Source organism: Chelonia mydas, chromosome 2, assembly GCF_015237465.2.
Source record: "Chelonia mydas isolate rCheMyd1 chromosome 2, rCheMyd1.pri.v2, whole genome shotgun sequence".
Lineage (NCBI taxonomy): Eukaryota > Metazoa > Chordata > Testudines > Cheloniidae > Chelonia > Chelonia mydas.
The window spans coordinates 229,384,320-229,404,745 of NC_057850.1; the positions used below are offsets into that span (position 1 = coordinate 229,384,320).

At 39.6% G+C, this 20,426-nt stretch overlaps 1 protein-coding gene across 3 annotated transcripts; it reads left to right on the forward strand.

Moving 5' to 3' along the window:
* The first annotated feature begins 243 nt into the window (after positions 1-243).
* LOC114019194 (highly reducing polyketide synthase cm3B) lies at positions 244-18,960 on the forward strand. 3 transcript variants are annotated; one of them, XM_037890898.2, is made up of 8 exons: positions 244-357; positions 852-939; positions 1,832-1,910; positions 5,438-5,591; positions 10,215-10,375; positions 11,446-11,649; positions 12,319-12,500; positions 12,793-18,960. In XM_037890898.2, exons 3-8 carry the CDS (start codon positions 1,853-1,855, stop codon positions 18,367-18,369), a joined length of 6,336 nt encoding a protein of 2,111 aa, XP_037746826.1. In that variant the 5' UTR covers positions 244-357; positions 852-939; positions 1,832-1,852; the 3' UTR covers positions 18,370-18,960. The 3 variants fall into 3 exon arrangements, with proteins under 3 accessions (XP_037746826.1, XP_037746827.1, XP_037746825.1); XM_037890899.2 differs by adding an exon at positions 4,671-5,016 and having other exon boundaries at positions 269-939; XM_037890897.2 differs by having other exon boundaries at positions 269-939.
* Positions 18,961-20,426: the final 1,466 nt, after the last annotated feature.

The window sequence follows — 20,426 nt, forward strand, 5'->3', positions numbered from 1 at the left end:
GACTGAGGTCTGCAAGATTTTAGCTGAGCTATTTTAGACTTTGGAGATAAGAAATGCTGACATAAGTAAGATTATGGGAAAAGATGTACCAATGGGTGATATTGTGTCACAATTATCAGTAAGGTTAATTTTTTGCTTGCATAATACCCAGTAGTCACATTTTTCTAATACATGCCCTAACCACAGGGTGCAGGGTGTATATAAATACTGATGACGTATAGTCAGGATCACATTATAAAAAGGGGTGTCCAGAGCAGGAAAATTGAGCTTCTTATGGGAAACTCCAACAGCAACCATCCCTCTACTGATGATCAATACAGGAGAGACCCATCAGAGCCTAACACTATCTAGGAGGATGTGAGTATAGCTATATTTGTAACTTGTGTGTAGGTCTTTATAGCCACCAGAACTGAATGCACGGTGGTGTAACATCACATCACAAAATTCACTTTAAATAAAATAAAAAGCTATGTCTTTAAATAATATCTGAGATTTATTGAGATAAAGGGCAGACACCTTCGATCCATTACTTTGAAAACAGTTGTGCTTAGCTGATTTGTTAAGTTCAGAGCACTTTGAGGGTTAGTTTAATGTGAGGATAATATCTCCTATTTAGGACACTAATTACTGCAAAAGCATCATTTGATAGTACGTGGACTTTATTATGTATTTTAGCGATCTGATATTTTAGTCATTGTAAAACATGAATTAATCCATATTTACCAGTGCAAGAACATTCCACTTATAGAAAATGGTTGGAACTTCAGTCAAGGTCACTCCCTATTCCAGTTATTCATTTGGTTTCTTCTTCCTTAAAGCGTGTTAACATTTCTTTTCCCCATTTTACTGAGGTTTGTTGAATTTGAAACTTCTCAGATGACTATATAAAGGCTTTCAACAAAATCAGCATTTAACACCATTCAGGAGAAATGAAACAAGGTAAAAACAACATATCTCATTTAAGAGAGAAGAATGCTATTTAATTTGAAATATGTTATGTTTAATTGTGACTGTTATTTTTCCGTTGGAATTGTTTATACACTACATAGGTTCTAGTTTAACAACAACAATCAGTGATAAGTATCTTTGTGTTAGTGTCTATACTAGGCTTTCCAGCTTTAGGTTAAAAATGATATAACTCAACTGGATCAAAAAATTGAGGCCAAATTTTTAGAGAATATTCTATAAACCAAAACCAACAAAACATTTACCATTTTTGTGATTGTAAAGTCTCTCTCTGTTTCCTGACAGAGCATGTCCAGGCTTTGTAAGGGGGCAATTATTGAAAGAATATGAAGAAAACAATATTTAAGATACAAATAAAGACAGATTTTTACTTCTGGAGGGCCACATTCTGACCCCCTTCCTCAAGGGTAGCACCTTACACAACAGTAGCAATGTGACTATTTGTGGGGCTACTCAGCATGAGTGAGTGTATTAAGTTAATTTTTAAACTTTAAACATAAGAAAAAAGGAAACATCGGAAACTAACTATAAACAATCTACAGGGACCTAAAACAGCAGAGTCTGATCTCAGTTACACCAGTGTCAATTTGAAATAATTCCACTGTAGACAGTGAGGTTTCTCTGGCTCTACACTGGTGTAATTCAGTTGCAAAAAAGTCTACTACCAGACAGACTGGGATAGTAGCAATCTGGTCACCATTTAGGGGTATGAATCCCACACAGCCCACACAGAATGCTCGAGATTAATCAAGCTTTGGCTGGATGTGTGTGATTATGGCAAATTCAGCTTCTGCAAGAATATTTATTTAATGAGAGAAATATACTTTCATTTGAATCATGTGACATCTAAAAGTGTATTTTGCAGTTTAAGAATAGATTTGAAAAAATGACAGCGACTGGAGATGAAATTGCCATTGTGGGAATAGGATGCAATTTTCCCGGAGGTAAGTTTTGAATAAATACTAATCACAATACTGATAGAGTATTGAAGAGTGCTATCATTCAATCCCCTCTTTGTTTTACTATGTGATAAGATATCTACAGTAAGTTTGCGCTACTGTGCAATATGTAGTAATATCATATGGAAGGGATTGCATCATTAGTAGGTTCAAACTACAAAATGAGGATCTGGGTTTAGATTTGGAACACGCCCTGATGTTTTAAGTTCAGAGAAGACATTTAGAAGTTAATACTGTAAGTCTCACTGCTCCAGGAAGTAGTGTGACTGACTGTGTTACTTCCTGTTTATGATAAATAAAAGGCTTGATCCAAAGCCCATTGAAGTTACCAGGAATTCTCCCATTGACTTTATTGGCTTTGATTAGGCCCAAAGCATTAACCTCTGTGAGTACACATTCCTCTCTGTGCTCCTGGCTTCTACCTCCATCACAACAGGATGGGACCCAATCTCTACTAATTGTTTCTTCGCACCGGTAAACATGAGACAGATTTTCATTGCTTTGAGATTTAGAGCAAACCTAACCCAAAATGTTATTTAAGAACAGCTTGTAAAACTCATGAGTTTTTTAATATGACTGTCAAGAGTTCAGTTCAGAGCTCTGTGTAGCTTGAAAACTTGGCTCTTTCACCATTGGAAGTTGGTCCAATAAAATATATCTCACCCACCTTATCTCTCTGATATCCTGGGACCAACACAGTTAAAACACTGCAAAGAACTGTTCACCTGGACTAAAAAGTGGGGTCATTTGTAGGCTACAGGCCATATTGAGACCTGGGGTAAGCAGGTTCAACCCACTGAGATCCATGCTTTATCCTGAGTCTGCATTTTCCTGTAAGCTGCTAACTGAAAAGAATGTGGTGGTGTTATTCTGTAGCTATTAGAGGAACAGAAATACTCCTGAAAATCTGAGATCTGTGGGGATTACTAGACAAGGTCATGCAGCAATCAAGAAGTATGTGTCAGCTTTCAGATAACGTGGTTGTTTTATGACATATTATCAGGGTTTGCCATTATTCTTTCTCTCATACACAAACTGTTCTCGCAACTTGAGGTATGGCAGAACTTTATAAACTATACTAGATTTATGGAGTACTTGAGAGCACTAGAAGGCTGGTATCTTAATCTAGGTGGACTTGTCACTACAGGAGAGAATGAGACATACACACTTTGCCAGTGGGTTTCACAGCTATTTGTGAGACAGCAAAGTAATGTTGAGACTCAGGAGTAATAGGTTCAAATCCAGTTTCTTTAGGGGAATGTTCTCTAGTGGTTATGGATCCTTCTGCCCCGCTTCCTGTCCCATTCCCATCCCCCACTCCCAGTCTGTGCACCTGTCTCCTCCCCCTCTGCTATCCCTTCGCTCCTGCATGTCCATCCCCCGCCCCATACAGATTCTTCCGCTTCTTTCCTCTCACTTCTATACTCTCATCCCTGGTTCCTGCACCCCCCCCCCTTTGTTCTTTTCTCCCTCGTCTTCTGACGCCCCGCCACTGCTCCTGCTCCTGTCCCCCCACTCCTAGCTCTTAACTGCCTTCCCTCCCTGCCCTCCATCTCTTCCACCCCCACTTCCCATTCCTCTGCATTCAAGTCAGGCTGTTTTCTCTTTCTCCTTGCTGCCTGGCCACCAGAAGTGGGAGCATTGAGCACAGAAGAAAGACAGTCTCTTTACAGGTCTGCAGCAGCCAGAAGCAGCAATTGCAGGGGAAGTTCTGCTCATCCTTGCATCCAGGATTGGAGCATGCTCAGTCACTTGGCAGGGATAGCGCATATGCCAAGGTGGCCAAACTGTGGCTCACGAGCCACATGCAGCTCTTTTATAGTTAAAGTACGGCTTGCGGAGCCCCCCCACATTCTTCACCTAGCAGACTGGGGGGGAGGCGCTCGAGACCTCTGCCTTGCAACAGGGTGGTGGGATAGGGGCTTCTGTCCAGAGGGGAGGGGGGCCTTGAGACTTCAACCCCGTGGGGTGCTCCTGCCAGGCTCAGGGCTTCAGCAGGAGTGGGGCTGCAGCCCCGAGCCCTGGCAGGTGACTCCTGCAGGGCAGAAGCGCCGAGCCCTGGCAGGCACACCCGGCTCCTGAACTTCTGAAGATTGTTGTATGTTGCTCGGAGGGTCAGTAAATTTGGCCACCCCTGGCATATGCAGGGGGTGGAACATGCTCATGTGTAAATGGAATCTTCAGAGAATTTAGTTGCCAAATTCTAACAAACCCCTACTGAGCATGTGCAAACTGAGATTTTTCAGAAGGTTATACTTTGGCCAAGTTTGGGGCAAATTTTCATGGGGATGGGAAAAGGCACATACCTGTCTCCAGAGTGACCATGGTGTCTAATTTCAAGTCCTTTCTCCAAAGCATTGAGGTTCAAGAGCTTCTCCATTAAATGATTATAAGATTTTACATTATTGTTATTTGTATTATTGTAGTGCCTAGGAGCCCAGTCATGGACCAGGATCCCATTGTGCTAGGCACTGTACAAACACAGAATAACAAGGCAGTCCCTGCCCCAAGGAGGCTACAATCTAAGTATAAGACAAGAAACAACAGATGGATACAGACAGACAGATGGGGGAGTAAAAGGAAACAGTGAGACAATATTGATCAGGATGATAGGTTGTGGTCTTAGCACACCAGCAGCCTAAGCGACAAAACATGGGCAAAGTTATAAATAACTGACAATAGAGGCTTACAATGGGAAGTGTCACTAGAGGAGTCACTTACCTGTGCCGCCTATCGTTTTATTAGCCCTCAAGAGATGGAAAGCACCGTGCAGTCAGTGAAAAGACAACTAAACCCTTTATAGATCATCTCTGTGCAACTGCAGCTCTATTTCTGGGAAGATGAAACTTGACCTCTACCCCCAATAAAACACCAAGGACCTATATTTCTAGAAACAAACCAGACAGTGTAACCTAGTGTATGAACATGAAACTTGCCTTTGAAAAGAACAAAGACTCTACATTACAACGAACAGCGACAGGCCACATCACAACAGTTTTACATCTGTGTAAATGCCATTGACTTCAATGAAGTTAACTTATGTCAACACAACAGTGGACAGGATTACACATACCATGATGCAGGAAAGCAGGTAGTTTGTGCACACTGATAAATATCGAATTGTGATCGGTATATACTGTATATGCTTCATTGCAGACGTGAATGTCTCTGATGCCATTAATAGCTAGGAAAATAGATAGGTCATTAATAGCTATGAAAAAATCCCAATGCTTCTCAAAATGGAGACAACAGGATTTTGTGGGGTTTGCTTTTTTGTTTTGTTATTTTGTAAATACTCGGCATGCAAGAAGTAACAGAAACACCGTTCATTTGCAGAACTTTAAATTCCTTGTCACTGGGGAATTTACATTTCCTTATCTCCAGTCATTTTAAAAGAAAAGACAATATAAAATTTTACTTTTACAAGGTAGATCTAGGAGGGTTTCTATGTTGGTATGTGCTGTTGAGGGGGAAAACATTTAATCTAGTTTTAAAAAATATTCATGCAACAGGAGAAGGAATTGAAAATTTCTGGAAAGTACTGGTGGAGGGCAGAAACTGTACCGTAGAAATAACCCCAGAAAGATTCAATACCAGAGAATGGTATGATCCAGATGATAACAAACCAGGAAAAATATGCACGACGCGAGCTGCACTTCTTGATGGGTAAGCCTGTGTCCATGCTCCTAAACCATTAGTCAAATTTCTTACATTAGATGTTAAAGTGTAATCCTGTTCCCAGTGAAGTGATTAGCATTGGCTTGAAAAGAGCTACCAAAGTGTACACCATCTGAGAATCTGGCCCCTTGTTCATAAGATGAGCTGGTTGAAACTCAGAATTTCCATTCCACAGGAAATGCTGACATTTCAAAATGTCTGAAATTCTGAAATTTTCTGTTTTGGAAAAATCAAATTGTTTCCATTCATGTTTTTTCTAAAAAACAAAAACAGGGCAGTGGAGCCTGACTCTGTGGGACACCCTAGGAATCCTCTGCCTGGGTTCCATTGGAACTTCATTGGCACCAAACTGTCTCTGCAGATCATTTTGATTTTCACAAATCAGCGAATTCTGACTAAAAAAAAGTTTCACTGGAATTTTTCTAACCACCTCTAGTGTGAAACCTGACAGTGTTATTTCGATATCTAATGTATATCTAGTTATATAGATATATTATTATTATTACTTATTATTTATTATTTATAAATGTGAATAATAATCTTATTTCTCTCGATTAGTGGTATAACATTTTAAAAAATATTTTTCTCTTAATATTTTTTTCTTCCATTATTTATTTCAATTCTTTATATAGTTGGTTTTTTAGTGAATCCCTCTGGCTATTTGGTAAATGTACTGTTGTAAAGATAAATATTTTTGGAGGTAGTGCTTAACACAGATAGAAGAACAACATAAGAACAGCCAGGCTGGGTCAGACCAATGATTCATCTAGCCCAGTATCCTGTCTTCTGACAGTGACTGGTGCCAGATGCTTCAGAGGGAATGATCAGAACAGGGCAAATTTGAGTGACCCACCCCCTGTCGTCCTGTCCCAGCTTCTGGCAGTCAGAGGACTAGGAACACCAAGACAATCTTCACTAATAGCCTTTGATGGACCATGAACTTATTTAATTCTTTTTTCAACCCAGTTATAATCTTCACCTTCAACTACACCCCGGGCAATGAGTTCCATAAGTTAACTGTGCATTGTGTGAAGAAGTACTTCCTTATGTTTCTTTTAAACCTTCTGCCTATTCATTTCATTGGGTTATCCCTGGTTCTTGTGTTATGTGAATGAGTAAACAATGCTTCCTTATTCACTTTCTCCACACAATTCAAGATTTTATAGATCACTATCATATTCCTCCTTAGTCATCCCTTTTCTAAGACGAACATTCCCTAGGGTGACCAGATGTTCGGGACTGTCCCGATATTTAGTTGTTTGTCCCATGTCCCGACCAATGTATGGTCGGGACGCCATTTGTCCCGATATTTTGCTTCAGTGGCACTCCAGCTTTTTTTTTTTTTTTGCTTGGGGCGGCAAAAATCCTAGAGCTGGCCCTGGGGGTGGGGTGGGTGAGCCTGTGGCTGCCCCCCCATGTGTCCCGATATTTTGTTCTTGTCATCTGGTCACCCTAACATTCCTAGTCTTTTTAGTCTCTCCTCATATAGAAGTTGGTCCATGCCCCTAATCATTTTTGTTGCCCCCTCAGTACTTTTCCAGTTCTAATATATATATTTTTGAGATGGGTCGACCAGAACTGCACACAGTATTCAAGGTGTGGGCATACCATGGGTTTATATAGGGGCATTATGATATTTCTTGTCAATATTTTTCCCTTTCCTAATGGATCCTAACATTCTGTTACTGCTGCTGCACATTGAGCGGATGTTTTCAGAGAACTATTCATGATACCTCCAAGATCTCTTTCTTGAGTGGTAACAGCTACTTTAGATCCCATCATTTTGTATGTATAATTGGGATTAGGTTTTCTAATGTGCATTACTTTGCACTAATCAACATTGAATTTCACCTGCCATTTTGTTGCCCAGTCGCCCAGTTTTATGAGACCCCTTTGTAATTCTTCAGACGGCTTTGTACTCAAGTATCTTGAGTACTTTTGTATTGTCTGCAAACTTTGCCACCTCACTATTTATCCCCTTTTACAGCTCATTTATGAATATATTGAACAGCACAGTTCCCAGTACATATCCTCGGAGTCCCTGCTATTAACCTCTCTCCACTGTGAAAACTGACCCATTAGTCTTACTCTTTGTTTCCAATCGTTTAACAAATTACTGATACATGAGAGGACCTTCCTTCTTATCTCATGACTGCTTACTTTGCTGAAGAGACTTTGGTGTGACATCTTGTCAAAGGGTTTCTGGCTCATCCTTGTCCACTTCCTACTAAACTCCCTCAAAGAATTATAATAAATTGATGAGGCATGATTTCCCTTTACAAAAGCCATGCTCAATCTTTCCCAACATACCTTGTTCATCTATGTGTCTGATGATTTTGTCCTTTTCTATAGTTTCAACCAATTTGCCTGATATGGAAGTTAAGCTGGCCTTTCATTTCCAGGATCACTTCTAGAACCTTTTTTAAAAAATCAGCATTCTGCTTCCTGTCCTCCAGTCATCTGGTACAGAAGCTCGTTTAAGTGATAGGTTACATACCCAGTTAGTAGTTCTGCAATTTCATATCTGGGTTCTTTTAGAACTCCTGGGTGAATACCATCTGGTCCTGGTGATGTATTACTTTCTAATTTATCAGTTTGTTCCAAACCCTCTTCTTCTGACACCTCAATCTGGTACAATTCCTCAGATTTGTCACTTAAAAAGAATGGCTCAGGTGTGGGAATCTCCCTCAAATCCTCTGCCGTGAAGACCAATGCAAAGAATTCATTTAACTTCTCCACAATGGTCTAGTCTTACTTTAATGCTCCATTAGCACCTCAATCATCCAGTGGCCCCACTGATTGTTTTGCAGGCTTCCTGCTTCTGATGTACTTAAAATTTTTTTTGCTGTTAGTTTTTGTGTCTTTTGCTAGTTGCTCTTCAAATTCTTTTTTGGCCTCCCTCATTATACTTTTACTTGACTTGACAGAGTTTATGCTCCTTTCTGTTTTCCTCAGTAATATTTGACTTCCCCTTTTGAAAAGATATCATTTTTCTTCTAACCACCTCTTTTTGTCATGGTGGCATTTTTTTGGTCCTCTTACTTTTCTAAAATTTTGGATATACATTTAGTGTGAACCTTTATTATGGTGTTTGCAGGCATTTCATTCTTATGACAAAAAGAAAAGGCGTACTTGTGGCACCTTAGAGACTAACAAATTTATTTGAGCATAAGCTTTCGTGAGCTACAGCTCACATCATCCGATGAAGTGCGCAGTAGCTCACGAAAGCTTATGCTCAAATAAATTTGTTTGTCTCTAAGGTGCCACAAGTACTCCTTTTCTTTTTGTGGATACAGACTAACACAGCTGCTACTCTGAAACCTATTCTTATGACCGTTTCTTTTAATTTCTCTTTAACTAGCTTCCTTTGTAATTTTCCCCGCTACAAGGATATTACCTTTAATTACATTATGGTCACATTTGTACTTTGTACATTTGTAGCTTAACTGGCATGCTAGTTTCTGATGTGAAATTTTCCTGGAGGGATACAGAGGTTTGGCTTGTCATTTAATCACAATTGACTATGCAACACAATAAACTCTCTCATAGTGCATGCTGCATATATCATAGAATCATAAAAATGTAAGGCTGGAAGGGATCTTGAGAAATCATCAAGTCCCATCCCCGGCACTGAGGCAGGACCTAGTAAACCTATACCATTCATGATAGGTATTTGTCTAACCTGTTCTTAATAACCTCGGTAATGGGGGTTTCACAACCTCCACTGGAACCCTATTCCAGAGTTTAACTATGTTTAGAGTTAGAAAGTTGGCAAGTAAAGCAGGGCAATTACTTCATGTGTGATGCATACTCATGTTAATACACCGTAAAATGATATTAGCTTTTTTCACAACTGCTTCACATTGTTGACTCATATTAAATTTAGAGACTAACCAATTTATTTGAGCATGAGCTTTCGTGAGCTACAGCTCACTTCATCGGATGCATAGTATGCATAGTATGCATAGTATGCATAGTATGCATCCGATGAAGTGAGCTGTAGCTCACGAAAGCTCATGCTCAGATAAACTGGTTAGTCTCTAAGGTGCCACAAGTACTCCTTTTCTTTTTGCAAATACAGACTAACATGGCTGTTACTCTGAAACCTATCATATTAAATTTGTGATCCACGATAATTCCCAGATGCTTTTCAGCAGTACTACCATCTAGTCAGTTATTCCCCATTTTGTAGTTGTACATTTGTTTTTTTTTCCTAAGTGCAGGACTTTGCACTTGCCTTTACTGAATTTAATCTTGTTCATTTCAGACCCATCCTATAATTTATCAAGGTTGTTTTGAATTCTAATCCTGTCCTTCAGAGTGCTTACAGCTCCTCCCAGCTTGGTGTCATCCACAAATTTCATAAGCATACTTGCCACTTCATTATGCAAATCATTAATGAAAATATTGAATAGTACCGGACCCAGCACTGAGCTACATGGGACCCCACTAGATATGTTGTCCCAGTTTGATAGCAAACCATTGCTAACTACTCTTGGATTACACTCTTTCAACCAGTTATTCGCTCACCTTATAGTAATTTCACCTAGACCACATTTCCCTAGCTTCCTTATAAGAATCTCATGCCATTTCCTGATTTGTATGTCCTAGATTTAACACATTTGACAACAAGCTGTTTGGAATTAATGATCTGGAAGCTGAGCGCATGGATCCTCAACAAAAGTTACTCCTGGAATGCACGTACAGAGCACTGGAGGATGCAGGAGTCACAATGGAACATGTCAGTGGCAGCAAAACAGGGGTTTTTGTTGGTAAGCTCGCAGCCTAGTGGTGAACCAATTCATACATTTAGCATCTTGGAAAATAGTACACATTTTCGTATGCTTTACATAGTTATCTAACTTTATTCATCTAATGATGGAATATCTAAAGCTACCATGCTCTGAACAATGCTGCATGGTGTATGTTACGAACAGTTCACATTGTCTAATGAATTAATTGTATTGTTCATTGTTACATAAATGATACCCTAAGTCTAAATCACAAACAGCGCTGCCTGGCTAAGGAGGGGGTGGACACTGTGCTCTCCGGATGGAGGTAGGGCTGTGGATGCTTCCCTTGCACTCCTGACGACTCTGGCAGCTTTTGTGCCTCCAGCTCCTGGTGCTCCAGCTGGACTGGTCCAGCTCCTCCCACTGCAGGGCTGCATGCCCACAGATTCAGTAACATGGCCCCTTTCCCCTCACCTATCTGCTCACAGGAAGTCTATTGAGAGTGCAGCTCCTCCTCTTGCCTCACTCAACCCAATGTCTCATAAGCCAGCTATGCCCTGCATGACCACATGGGATGGAGATGGTTCTTATATGGCCTCACTGCCCTGCTCAGCTGCACAGGGCTGTGTCAATATTGAGCACTAAGGCCTGGGCTACCCAAGAAAGTTGTGCTGGTTTCACTAAAGGTGTGATTTTAAAACCCATTCAGTTAAAATAGTGCAAAAGTTCCATGGACTCTGTTTTAGTTTTAACCCAGGCTCATTTTGGTTTAGTTTAAGTTAATTAGGAATCCGTTTAAGCTAAATCAAAATAGGGGTTTGTCCCAGTGTCACTAAATCAGTTTAGAATCACACCTTTAGTTAGACCTGTGCAACTTTCTCTTGCAGACAAGGCCTTCATGTCATTTAATACCTTCAGACAAATTTCAAGTGTCAAATATGTAGATAAGGAGTTTTGCCATTGACTTCAATACAGCCAGGATTTCACTCTAGGTGCTGATGTTGGGTGGCACAGGATAAAACTACGAGAGCAAAGAACACCACTAGGTTTGGATCTGATCATCTATTTTAATCCCTCATGTTAACATGAAACATCTGCTGTTTTTACAGGTCTTATGAATCGAGACTATGAGATCATAACAAGCAGAGCAGTAACTGAAATAAATCATTACGATGGAACTGGGGTAGCAGTAAGTGTAGCTGCTAACAGAATTTCATACACTTTTAATCTGACTGGACCATCACTTTCCATCGATACTGCATGCTCATCGTTTCTTTTTGCTTTGCATTACGCCTCACAAGCAGTTAAACAAGGTACTGGGACGAAAAGTAAATAAGCAAATAAATTAGGGTTGATACTGTAGTTAAGTTACTAAGGTATATATGTGCAGTGTCTCACTGGAATTTGACTAATGCCACAGCTGGTAAGGGCTAAAAGCATTTGTTTTTTACCGTTACCAAAATGAACAAAATGAAAGTTTGCACCCTCATTTCCACCAGTACGGGTTACAGGGCTTTATACCAGCTGTGACAGGCGGCAGCAACTTTCAAACATTATCATTGATTTTTGGTACCCATAGAAGATGTAGGCCTTTGTTTTTCAGGGAGCTGCTAAATTGTTAGTGACTGCCATTCTTCCAAATCACACGGTCATGATTCATGAAGGGGTGGATGTTTTTTGTTCTTATAAAAGACCAAGAGGTGTTTACTCTCTCAATGGCTCCTATTAATATGCTGCTGTATACTCAGGCCCTTTCCAAACACTGAGAATTTTACCATCTGTTGGGTTTCAGGGCCTGAAAGTTTGAATATGTCTATGAACTTTCACTGGGTCAGTTCTGTTTTTATAATCTCTCTGCAAATTCTTTCATTTTATCACTAATGGGCAATGGTAACGATTCAATATATTACTGCAGTGTATTAATGGAAATCTGTAGAAACACACGGAAGATGGAAAACAGTCAGACATTTATTTTACTACAGGAGATTGTGAAGCGGCTCTGTGTGGAGGAGTGAACTGCATTATAGATCCCCGCACCTTCGTATCTCTGAGTAAAGCAAAACTGATCTCTCCTGAGGGGATGAGTAAGCCCTTTTCTAAAAAGGCAAATGGTTACGGAAGGGGAGAAGGCTGTGGTGTTCTTTTACTGAAGCCACTAAAAAAGGTAGGTTTATTTTCATAGCGCTTCCAAAAATAAGATTTCCAGGTAACGAGGACTGTATAATTCCCATTCTAATATGTCCTCCTATAGGAGGACATATTCACAGCTTTAGATGCAACTCTGACTGTGAAGTTAATATCCAGGGCTAAAATATTTAGGCACTTATCCTAGTGTAAGAAAGAAGAGTACACTGAACAGTTAAACAAAATGTTCTGTCTGCTCTTGCTTTTGTGGTCTTCCTTACATTGTAAAAATTCCAAATGATCCCATACCTTAATTCCTTCTTCTGAAACAGGCACTAGAAGACCACAACAGAATATGGGGAGTTATAAACATCAGTGCAGTAAATCAGAATGGCAGATCCGTGACTCCAATCACAAGACCATCTCAGACAGCACAGGAAAAGTTACTACGCAGCATTTATCTGACTCATGTTGACCCATCAGTTGTGCAGTATGTTGAAGCACATGGCACAGGAACTCCTGCTGGAGATCCTATAGAAGCAGAGAGCCTAGGTAGCATCATTGGTAATAACAGATCTCCCGAAATGCCTGTTCTAAAGATTGGTTCTCTTAAAGGGAATGTTGGCCATGCTGAATCAGCTGCTGGGGCAGCTGGGTTAATTAAAGTTCTTTTAATGATGCACCATGAAACGATTGTTCCATCTTTGCACTACAGAGAGGATATTAGTAGCATAAATACAGAGAAATTAAATCTATCAATTCCAACAACTGTAGAGAAATGGGAAGAGTCGAGAGAATTTGGAAGAGTAGCTGGTGTCAACTGTTTTGGATTTGGGGGAACCAATGCCCATGTTGTTGTCAGACAGTTCAAGCAAACACAGGTTCTTCCCTCTTTTAAACGACCGATTGAATTATTTGTACTCTCTGCGGCTTCCAGCAAATCCCTCAACTTGACAATGGAAGACACAGCTGAGCAGTTAAACAAAAGCACCTCAGTAACTCTCCCAAATCTGGCCTATACATCTGCCTGTAGAAGAAGCCATGTAAATTACAAGTACAGAAAAGCATTCGTTACAAACTCTCTTCGACATTTACAGCAACAAGTTGCATTAGCAGCTAAAACAGAAATAACTCCGTCAAAGACGACTCCACAACTAGTTTTTGTGTTCTGTGCTAATGGAGTAAATTTCAAAGGGATCTGCAAGACATTATTGAGTTCAGAGGCAGTATTCCTAGACAAATGTAAAGAAATAGAAATGTTATTTCAGCAATATGTACCCATCAGCCTCCTGGAATTAACAGAAAGTGAATGTGAGGATTTCTCAAGGCCAGAAATTGCCCAGCCGTTGCTTTTTACTCTCCAAGTTGCCTTAACTTCTCTTCTGAAACACTGGGGAATTAAGCCAGTGGCTGCTGTTGGCCATTCAGTTGGAGAAGTTGCTGCTGCCCATTGTGGAGGGTTTCTTTCCCTTGAAGATGCCGTCAAAGTAATTTATCATAGGAGTAGGTTACAGGCAAAGGTTACCGGAGGCAGAATGTTGGTAGTTGGTAACATCCCTGTTCAAGAAGTATCAGAAGCCCTCGGCCCGTATTCTGGGAAGGTGTGCATTGCAGCTTTTAACAGCCCTTCTTCCTGTACCTTGTCTGGAGACGCAGACTCTGTGAGTGCCCTTCAGAAAGAACTAGCTCAACTATTCAGCAAGAGAGACATATTTCTTCATGTTTTACATGTCCCAACTGCGTACCACAGCCACATGATGGATCCAATAGTAAAGGAGATGATGGAGCATTTACAGTATTTGGAAAAACAGAAGCCGGAAATTGAAGTGATTTCAACACTGACTGGGAAGGCTGCTTCCGCAGATGATTTCACTACAGGCAAGTTCTGGGCCCGACATGCTCGAGATCCTGTTGCTTTCACACAGGCCATAGTGACTTCAGCTAGAGAAAAGGACAATGTTGTGTTTGTTGAAATAGGCCCTGAAAGAGCATTACAGAGGTATATAATGGAAACGCTAGGCAAACAAACTAGAGTTTTCTCCTCCTTGCAAACTAATAAAGAACATCAGACGCTTCTTACTCTTGCAGGGAATCTGTTTGAACTGGGATATAATCCTGACTGGCATCACTTTTGTGAAGGGTATCAAAGTATTCCAGCAGCGTTTCCCAGGTACCAGTTTGATCGTAAGAAGGTAAAGACCTATTTGGATATCCATCAACAAGCAAATCCAAGAGCTGTAAACTCAAATCATCCTTTGATTTACAGTTTGAACAATGACAACACCGAATTCAACTGTCCAGTGTCCCAGGCATCAGCACCCTATTTATATGAGCACAAGAACAACGGCGTTGCTTTAGTTCCAGGTGCATTTTTTGTAGAGCTCGCTTTGGCGTCTGTGATGAGTAGCTCGAGGCCGAAAGTGCCTTTAAGTACTTGTCAGATTAGTATCAATTTTTTGGCACCATGTGTTTTAAACCAGAATTCCCATGATTTAAAGATAGAATTGGTGTCACAAAAAACAGTGACAGATTTCAAAGTACTGTCATCCTCAGCAGCAGTTTATGCATCAGGACAAATTATAAAGAAGTCTGAAGCTGCAGTGGAAGAAAATAGCATCTCCTTTCAAGACATCTTTCATAGGTGTAAATCAGTAGTTACAGCAGATGCGGTTTATGAAACACTGTCTCAAGTTGGATTTCAATATGGTTCCATGTTCAGACAGTTAAGGGATGTATTTTATTGTGAAGAGCTAAAGGAAGCTATAACCAGCATAAAGGTGAACAGAGAGACAAGAGAAGAGATGTCTGACTATTGTATCCATCCAGTGCTGTTAGACTGTTTTCTACAGATGACCGCTGTCATGACGACAATAACTTTCCAAACCAGAGCAGGCTTTCCTTCTGGCATAGGCAGCCTTGTAGTTTTCAGACCTTTGGAGGAGGAAATGATGATATATTTGAAAACAAGCAAATCGACTAGGAACTACTTAGAGGTTTGTGGGTGCTTTACAGATAAACGTGGCTCTGTTTTGGCAGAACTGAAACGTGTTGGGATCACTTTTATGAAGCCAACATCCCCAAGAGACAATGACTTGCTGTTTGAAAATAAGTGGAAAGAAATTTTTCCCACTCAGACCATAGGAAGTTTAGGGGAAGCACCCAGAGTCATTGTGTTTGCTGACAAACTTGGAATAGCTCAGCAGCTCAAAAAATACTTACACAATGAGTCGAGATATGTTATGTATGAAGATTGGGAGACATTGCTGGAAGCCAAGAGTTCAGAAATGACTGCACAGCATAAAATGAAAAGGGAGCTTGAAGACTACCAGGAAGTTTTGTTCATGTGGGGAATTCAGAAGTTAAATGACGAATTCCCAAGCAAAGTGGTGGCACATTTAGCTAAATGTTGTGAGGCTTATCGCCAAATTATTGTGGCATTAAGAGAGAAAAAATCCAGTTGTTCAGTTAGAATAATCACCTACAGAACAACAGATAGAAATGTAGATCATCTTAACCCTGGATTTGCTTTGTGTGGCATGACGAGAACCTGCATAACTGAAATTTCAGGAATCATATTTCAGATGATTGACATCAGCTCTTCGAGTACACTAGACATCTCAGTCTTAGCAGATGTTATTGTAAAATATAAAGTACAGGATCATCCAGAAATCTTGATCAATCAAGGAAGAATTTACACTTCAGAAATCAGACGCACACCATTTAAAGATGTGGATTACAGTCAACCGTCGAAGTCTTCTCAGAACTCAGAGATGTTCACTTTATACACTACAGATCCTTACCAAGTGAAAGATTTATCTGCTGAAATAGCCAATAATACCATTACTCAGCTTGAAAATCACAGTGTTGAAGTTCAAATGGATAAAATATGCATCCATTCAGAAGACTATTTTCCTGTTAGCGTTTCAAGCTGTAACTTTGGGAATACATTGTATTGGAATTCATATACAATAGACAAACATAAGCTTTTAGCTCTGGACTTCAGTGGCACAGTAACTGCAGTAGGCAGTGAAGTGAAAAAAATTAAGGTGGGAGATCAGGTGGCTTCATGTTATCCTGTTATTTCATCATCAAGAGTCAAGGTTCCAGGGACAGTTTGTTTCAACATCAAAAAGTTTCCATGCTTTAGAAATGTTCCTTGTGTGTCATACTTTATGGTAGCATGGGAAATTTTAAATCAAACATTACCAAAGGTGAAACACAGTGGGACTTTAGGTATTATTTCTACTGAACCACAGTCAGTTTTGTGCAACGTGCTTACTCTGACAGCACAGGAAACGGGCTGGAGAACAGTACTTGCAACACCTACATCTGATCAGTGGCAACGTGTAAATCAGTGCAATGCCCTTGTTTATCTGTCTCCAGTAGATGGAATGTCTACTGAAGTTCTAGTCCATCTTTCCCACCTCCGAGACCTTGTGATAGTACATGGTAATCAACGGTCTGAATCTTTTCGATACCTACTTGGAAGTGATCAAGAAAATATCCGTGTTCATGTACTAAAACTTATCAGTATCTTTCAGAAAGCATCTCTAAAACAATGCCTAAGGGCTGTCCAGAGCTGGATCAAATCAATGCAAATGAAACAATTTCAAAACCTATCGTATTCTGTTTTTCAGCAGACTGAGAACTTTGAAAGTACAAACACTGCAGCGACCTCCTATTTCTCCTGCAGATCTATCCCACTTGCTGTGCTGAAAGGAGATGTGAAGACCAACAGGATTTCAGACATACCAGTGTATGAAGCACAGAAGAAAATGTTTAAGCAGAATGCAGTTTACATAGTGGCAGGGGGACTCACTGGGCTTGGATTTGAAACTGTGAAATTTATAGCCCAGAACGGAGGGGGCTGTATTGCGATACTTTCAAGGAGCAATCCAAGCAGTGAGAAGCAAGAAGAAATCAAGGCTTTGCAAAATCAGTGTAAAGGAAGCAGAATAGTCAGTTTGCAGTGTAATGTTATTTCTAGCTCACATGTTGGGAAAGCTATCAGTTCAATTGACACAATCTTTCCAAAGAGTCCAATCAAAGGTGTATTCCATAGTGCCGTGGTTTTGCATGATGGACGTCTTGAAGCTCTGAACCTGTCTCACTTTGAGAAAGTGTTAAGTCCCAAAGTTGCAGGGGCAATAAATCTCCACCGGGCTACCATAGGGCAGGAACTTGACTATTTTGTGTGTTACTCCTCTGTTACTTCATTTATTGGAAATTCGACACAAGCAAACTATGCTGCTGCTAATTCTTTCCTGGATGTTTTCTGCCACTACAGGAGGAATTGTGGACTTTCAGGACAATCCATTAATTGGGGTGCCTTGAATCTTGGATTATTGCTAAATCAAAACAACATTCAAAATATTTTGGAATTCAAAGGCATAGATATTCTGCAGATACATGAAATTTATGAATATCTTAAAAAAAGCTTAATTCTGAATAACCCTCAGCAAGCTGTAGTAAAATTAAATTTTGGAACTCTAAGCTATCATGTTCTTTCTCGAATAGGATCACTCAAAAGTCGCTTCCGTACACTCATGTCAGAAGAATTCGGCAGTAAGCTTGAGCTATCTGAACAAGGAACCCCTCAGAATTTATCTCCAGTCAATTCTCAAGATTATATCACCTCACTGGTGAGTTATCTCAGTAGTACAAATGCAAGTGATCTTACAATGAACACATCACTTGCATCACTGGGCATGGACTCTATGTTAGCCATGACGCTACAGAATCGTATCTTTCATGAAAGAAGGGTTGAAATCCCCCTTGTGAAACTTCTTGATCCTCACACAACTTTGTCAAGTTTAGTACTACTTTTAGAAGAAAGTTCTAATGAAAGTGGGTCACTTGAGAAAACAACTCATGTAGCAGAAAGTATCGATGATGGAAACTGGTTATAGGAACCCATTTCATGTAGTAATCTGGTAACTTTGGAGTTACTAGGACCCTAGTGATATTTCAAAACACTCTTCATACACTTTGGGTAGAATAGAGCTTTGAATGATAATAAGTTAGTTCTTTACCACAAAACCAGCTTAGTTTTGGTACTGCACTTTACTCACTGTATGTATCATACCTTCTGTATGTAGCACACATTTTTTGTTAACTTGTATTAGTAAAAATACAGTAAATTGATGTGTATACATCTTTATTTTGCAGATTTGTATATGAGATAAAATATAAGTAAACTGTATATTTTTTCTGTTTTGATATTAATGAATAATAGATTGATTTGACTGCATCTTAAATTATGAATATACTAAAATAAAACAACACAATATCTTAGCAATTGTTTGTGATTTATATTATTATTACTTGCCTATTACATATGTTTTTTATGAATACATATCATTTCTCTTCAAATGAAGAAGTGTCTTGCATGATACTACCACATATTGTTTGTACTTGTGTTGCCACCTTGGTCCCAGGATACACCCGTCTCGTCTCTTTACCATATATTGTAAATAAAAAAGTTGTCTCAAATGCTACAAGCTTACATTTTGTCTGTTTTATTTATGAATGTTTACATATCCATGAAAAAATATCAGAATGAATATATATAAAAGCACGCAGTACAACAAGTTGATCTCAGTTCATTGTATCAATTATTATCCATCCACTGTTAAAAAGCAAACGCATAAATACAGTAGAAAACAAAAGAAAAATCTAGTAAGTGTTTCCATTTTCCACTGCCTTATTTTAGTTCTTTTTTCTCTCCTCTTCCCCCCCTTTTCCCTCCTTCATGCTTTTAAAAAAGCCCTTATTTCACTCAGGGTAAAAAAGATAATATGGAAAAGTTGGTATTTTTAGAGGAGCCTGAAGAAGTTAGGATCCCAACTCTCAGTGAAATTCCCTTAGGTTCTTTGGAGCTGTCAAGGTTCCTTCCCCACTCTGAACTCTACGGTACAGATGTGGGGACCTGCATGAAAACCTCCTAAGCTTATTTTTACCAGCTTAGGTTAAAACTTCCCCAAGGTACAAACTATTTTACCTTTTCCCTTGGATTTTATTGCTGCCACCACCAAGCGTCTAACAGATACATAACAGGGAAAGAGCCCACTTGGAAATGTCTTTCCCTCCAAAATCCTCCCCAAACCCTACACCCCCTTTCCTGGGGAAGGCTTGATAAAAATCCTCACCAATTTGCATAGGTGAACACAGACCCAAACCCTTGGATCTTAAGAACAATGAAAAAACAATCAGGTTCTTAAAAGAAGAATTTTAATAGAAGAAAAAGTAAAAAGAATCACCTCTGTAAAATCAGGATGGTAAATACCTTACAGGGTAATCAGATTCAAAACAGAGAGAATCCCTCTAGGCAAAACCTGAAGTTACAAAAAGACACAAAAACAGGAATAAACATTCCATTCAGCACAGCTTATTTTCTCAGCCATTTAAACAAACAGAATCTAACGCATATCTAGCTAGATTACTTACTAAGTTGTAAGACTCCATTCCTGTTCTTTTCCCCGCAAAAGCATCACAAAGACAGAGCGAACCTTTGTTTCTCTCCCCCCCTCAGCTTTGAAAGTATCTTGTCTCCTCATTGGTCATTTTGGTCAGGTGCAAGTGAGGTTATCCTAGCTTCTTAACCCTTTACAGGTGAAAGGGTTTTTCCTCTGGCCAGGAGGGATTTTAAAGGTGTTTACCCTTCACTCTATATTTATGACAGGAGACAATGTTTATTATTGTCCTTTTTTAAATAATACCTCTGGGAGAAAGTGGTAGGTGTAGTATTTCACCAAAATAAGACAACAGCCTCTGAAATTCAACAGATGCTTCAGGATAATCCAGTTGGAATTCACTGGAGTTCAGTGAACTGCTTATGATGATTAGGCTTGGTAAGATTATATTTTTATTGGTAAATCTCAATAAACATTGATTTCACTGAACACACACAAACTGATGTCAAAATATTTCCACTGATTAATAATAATTGAAATTTACAAATATGCAA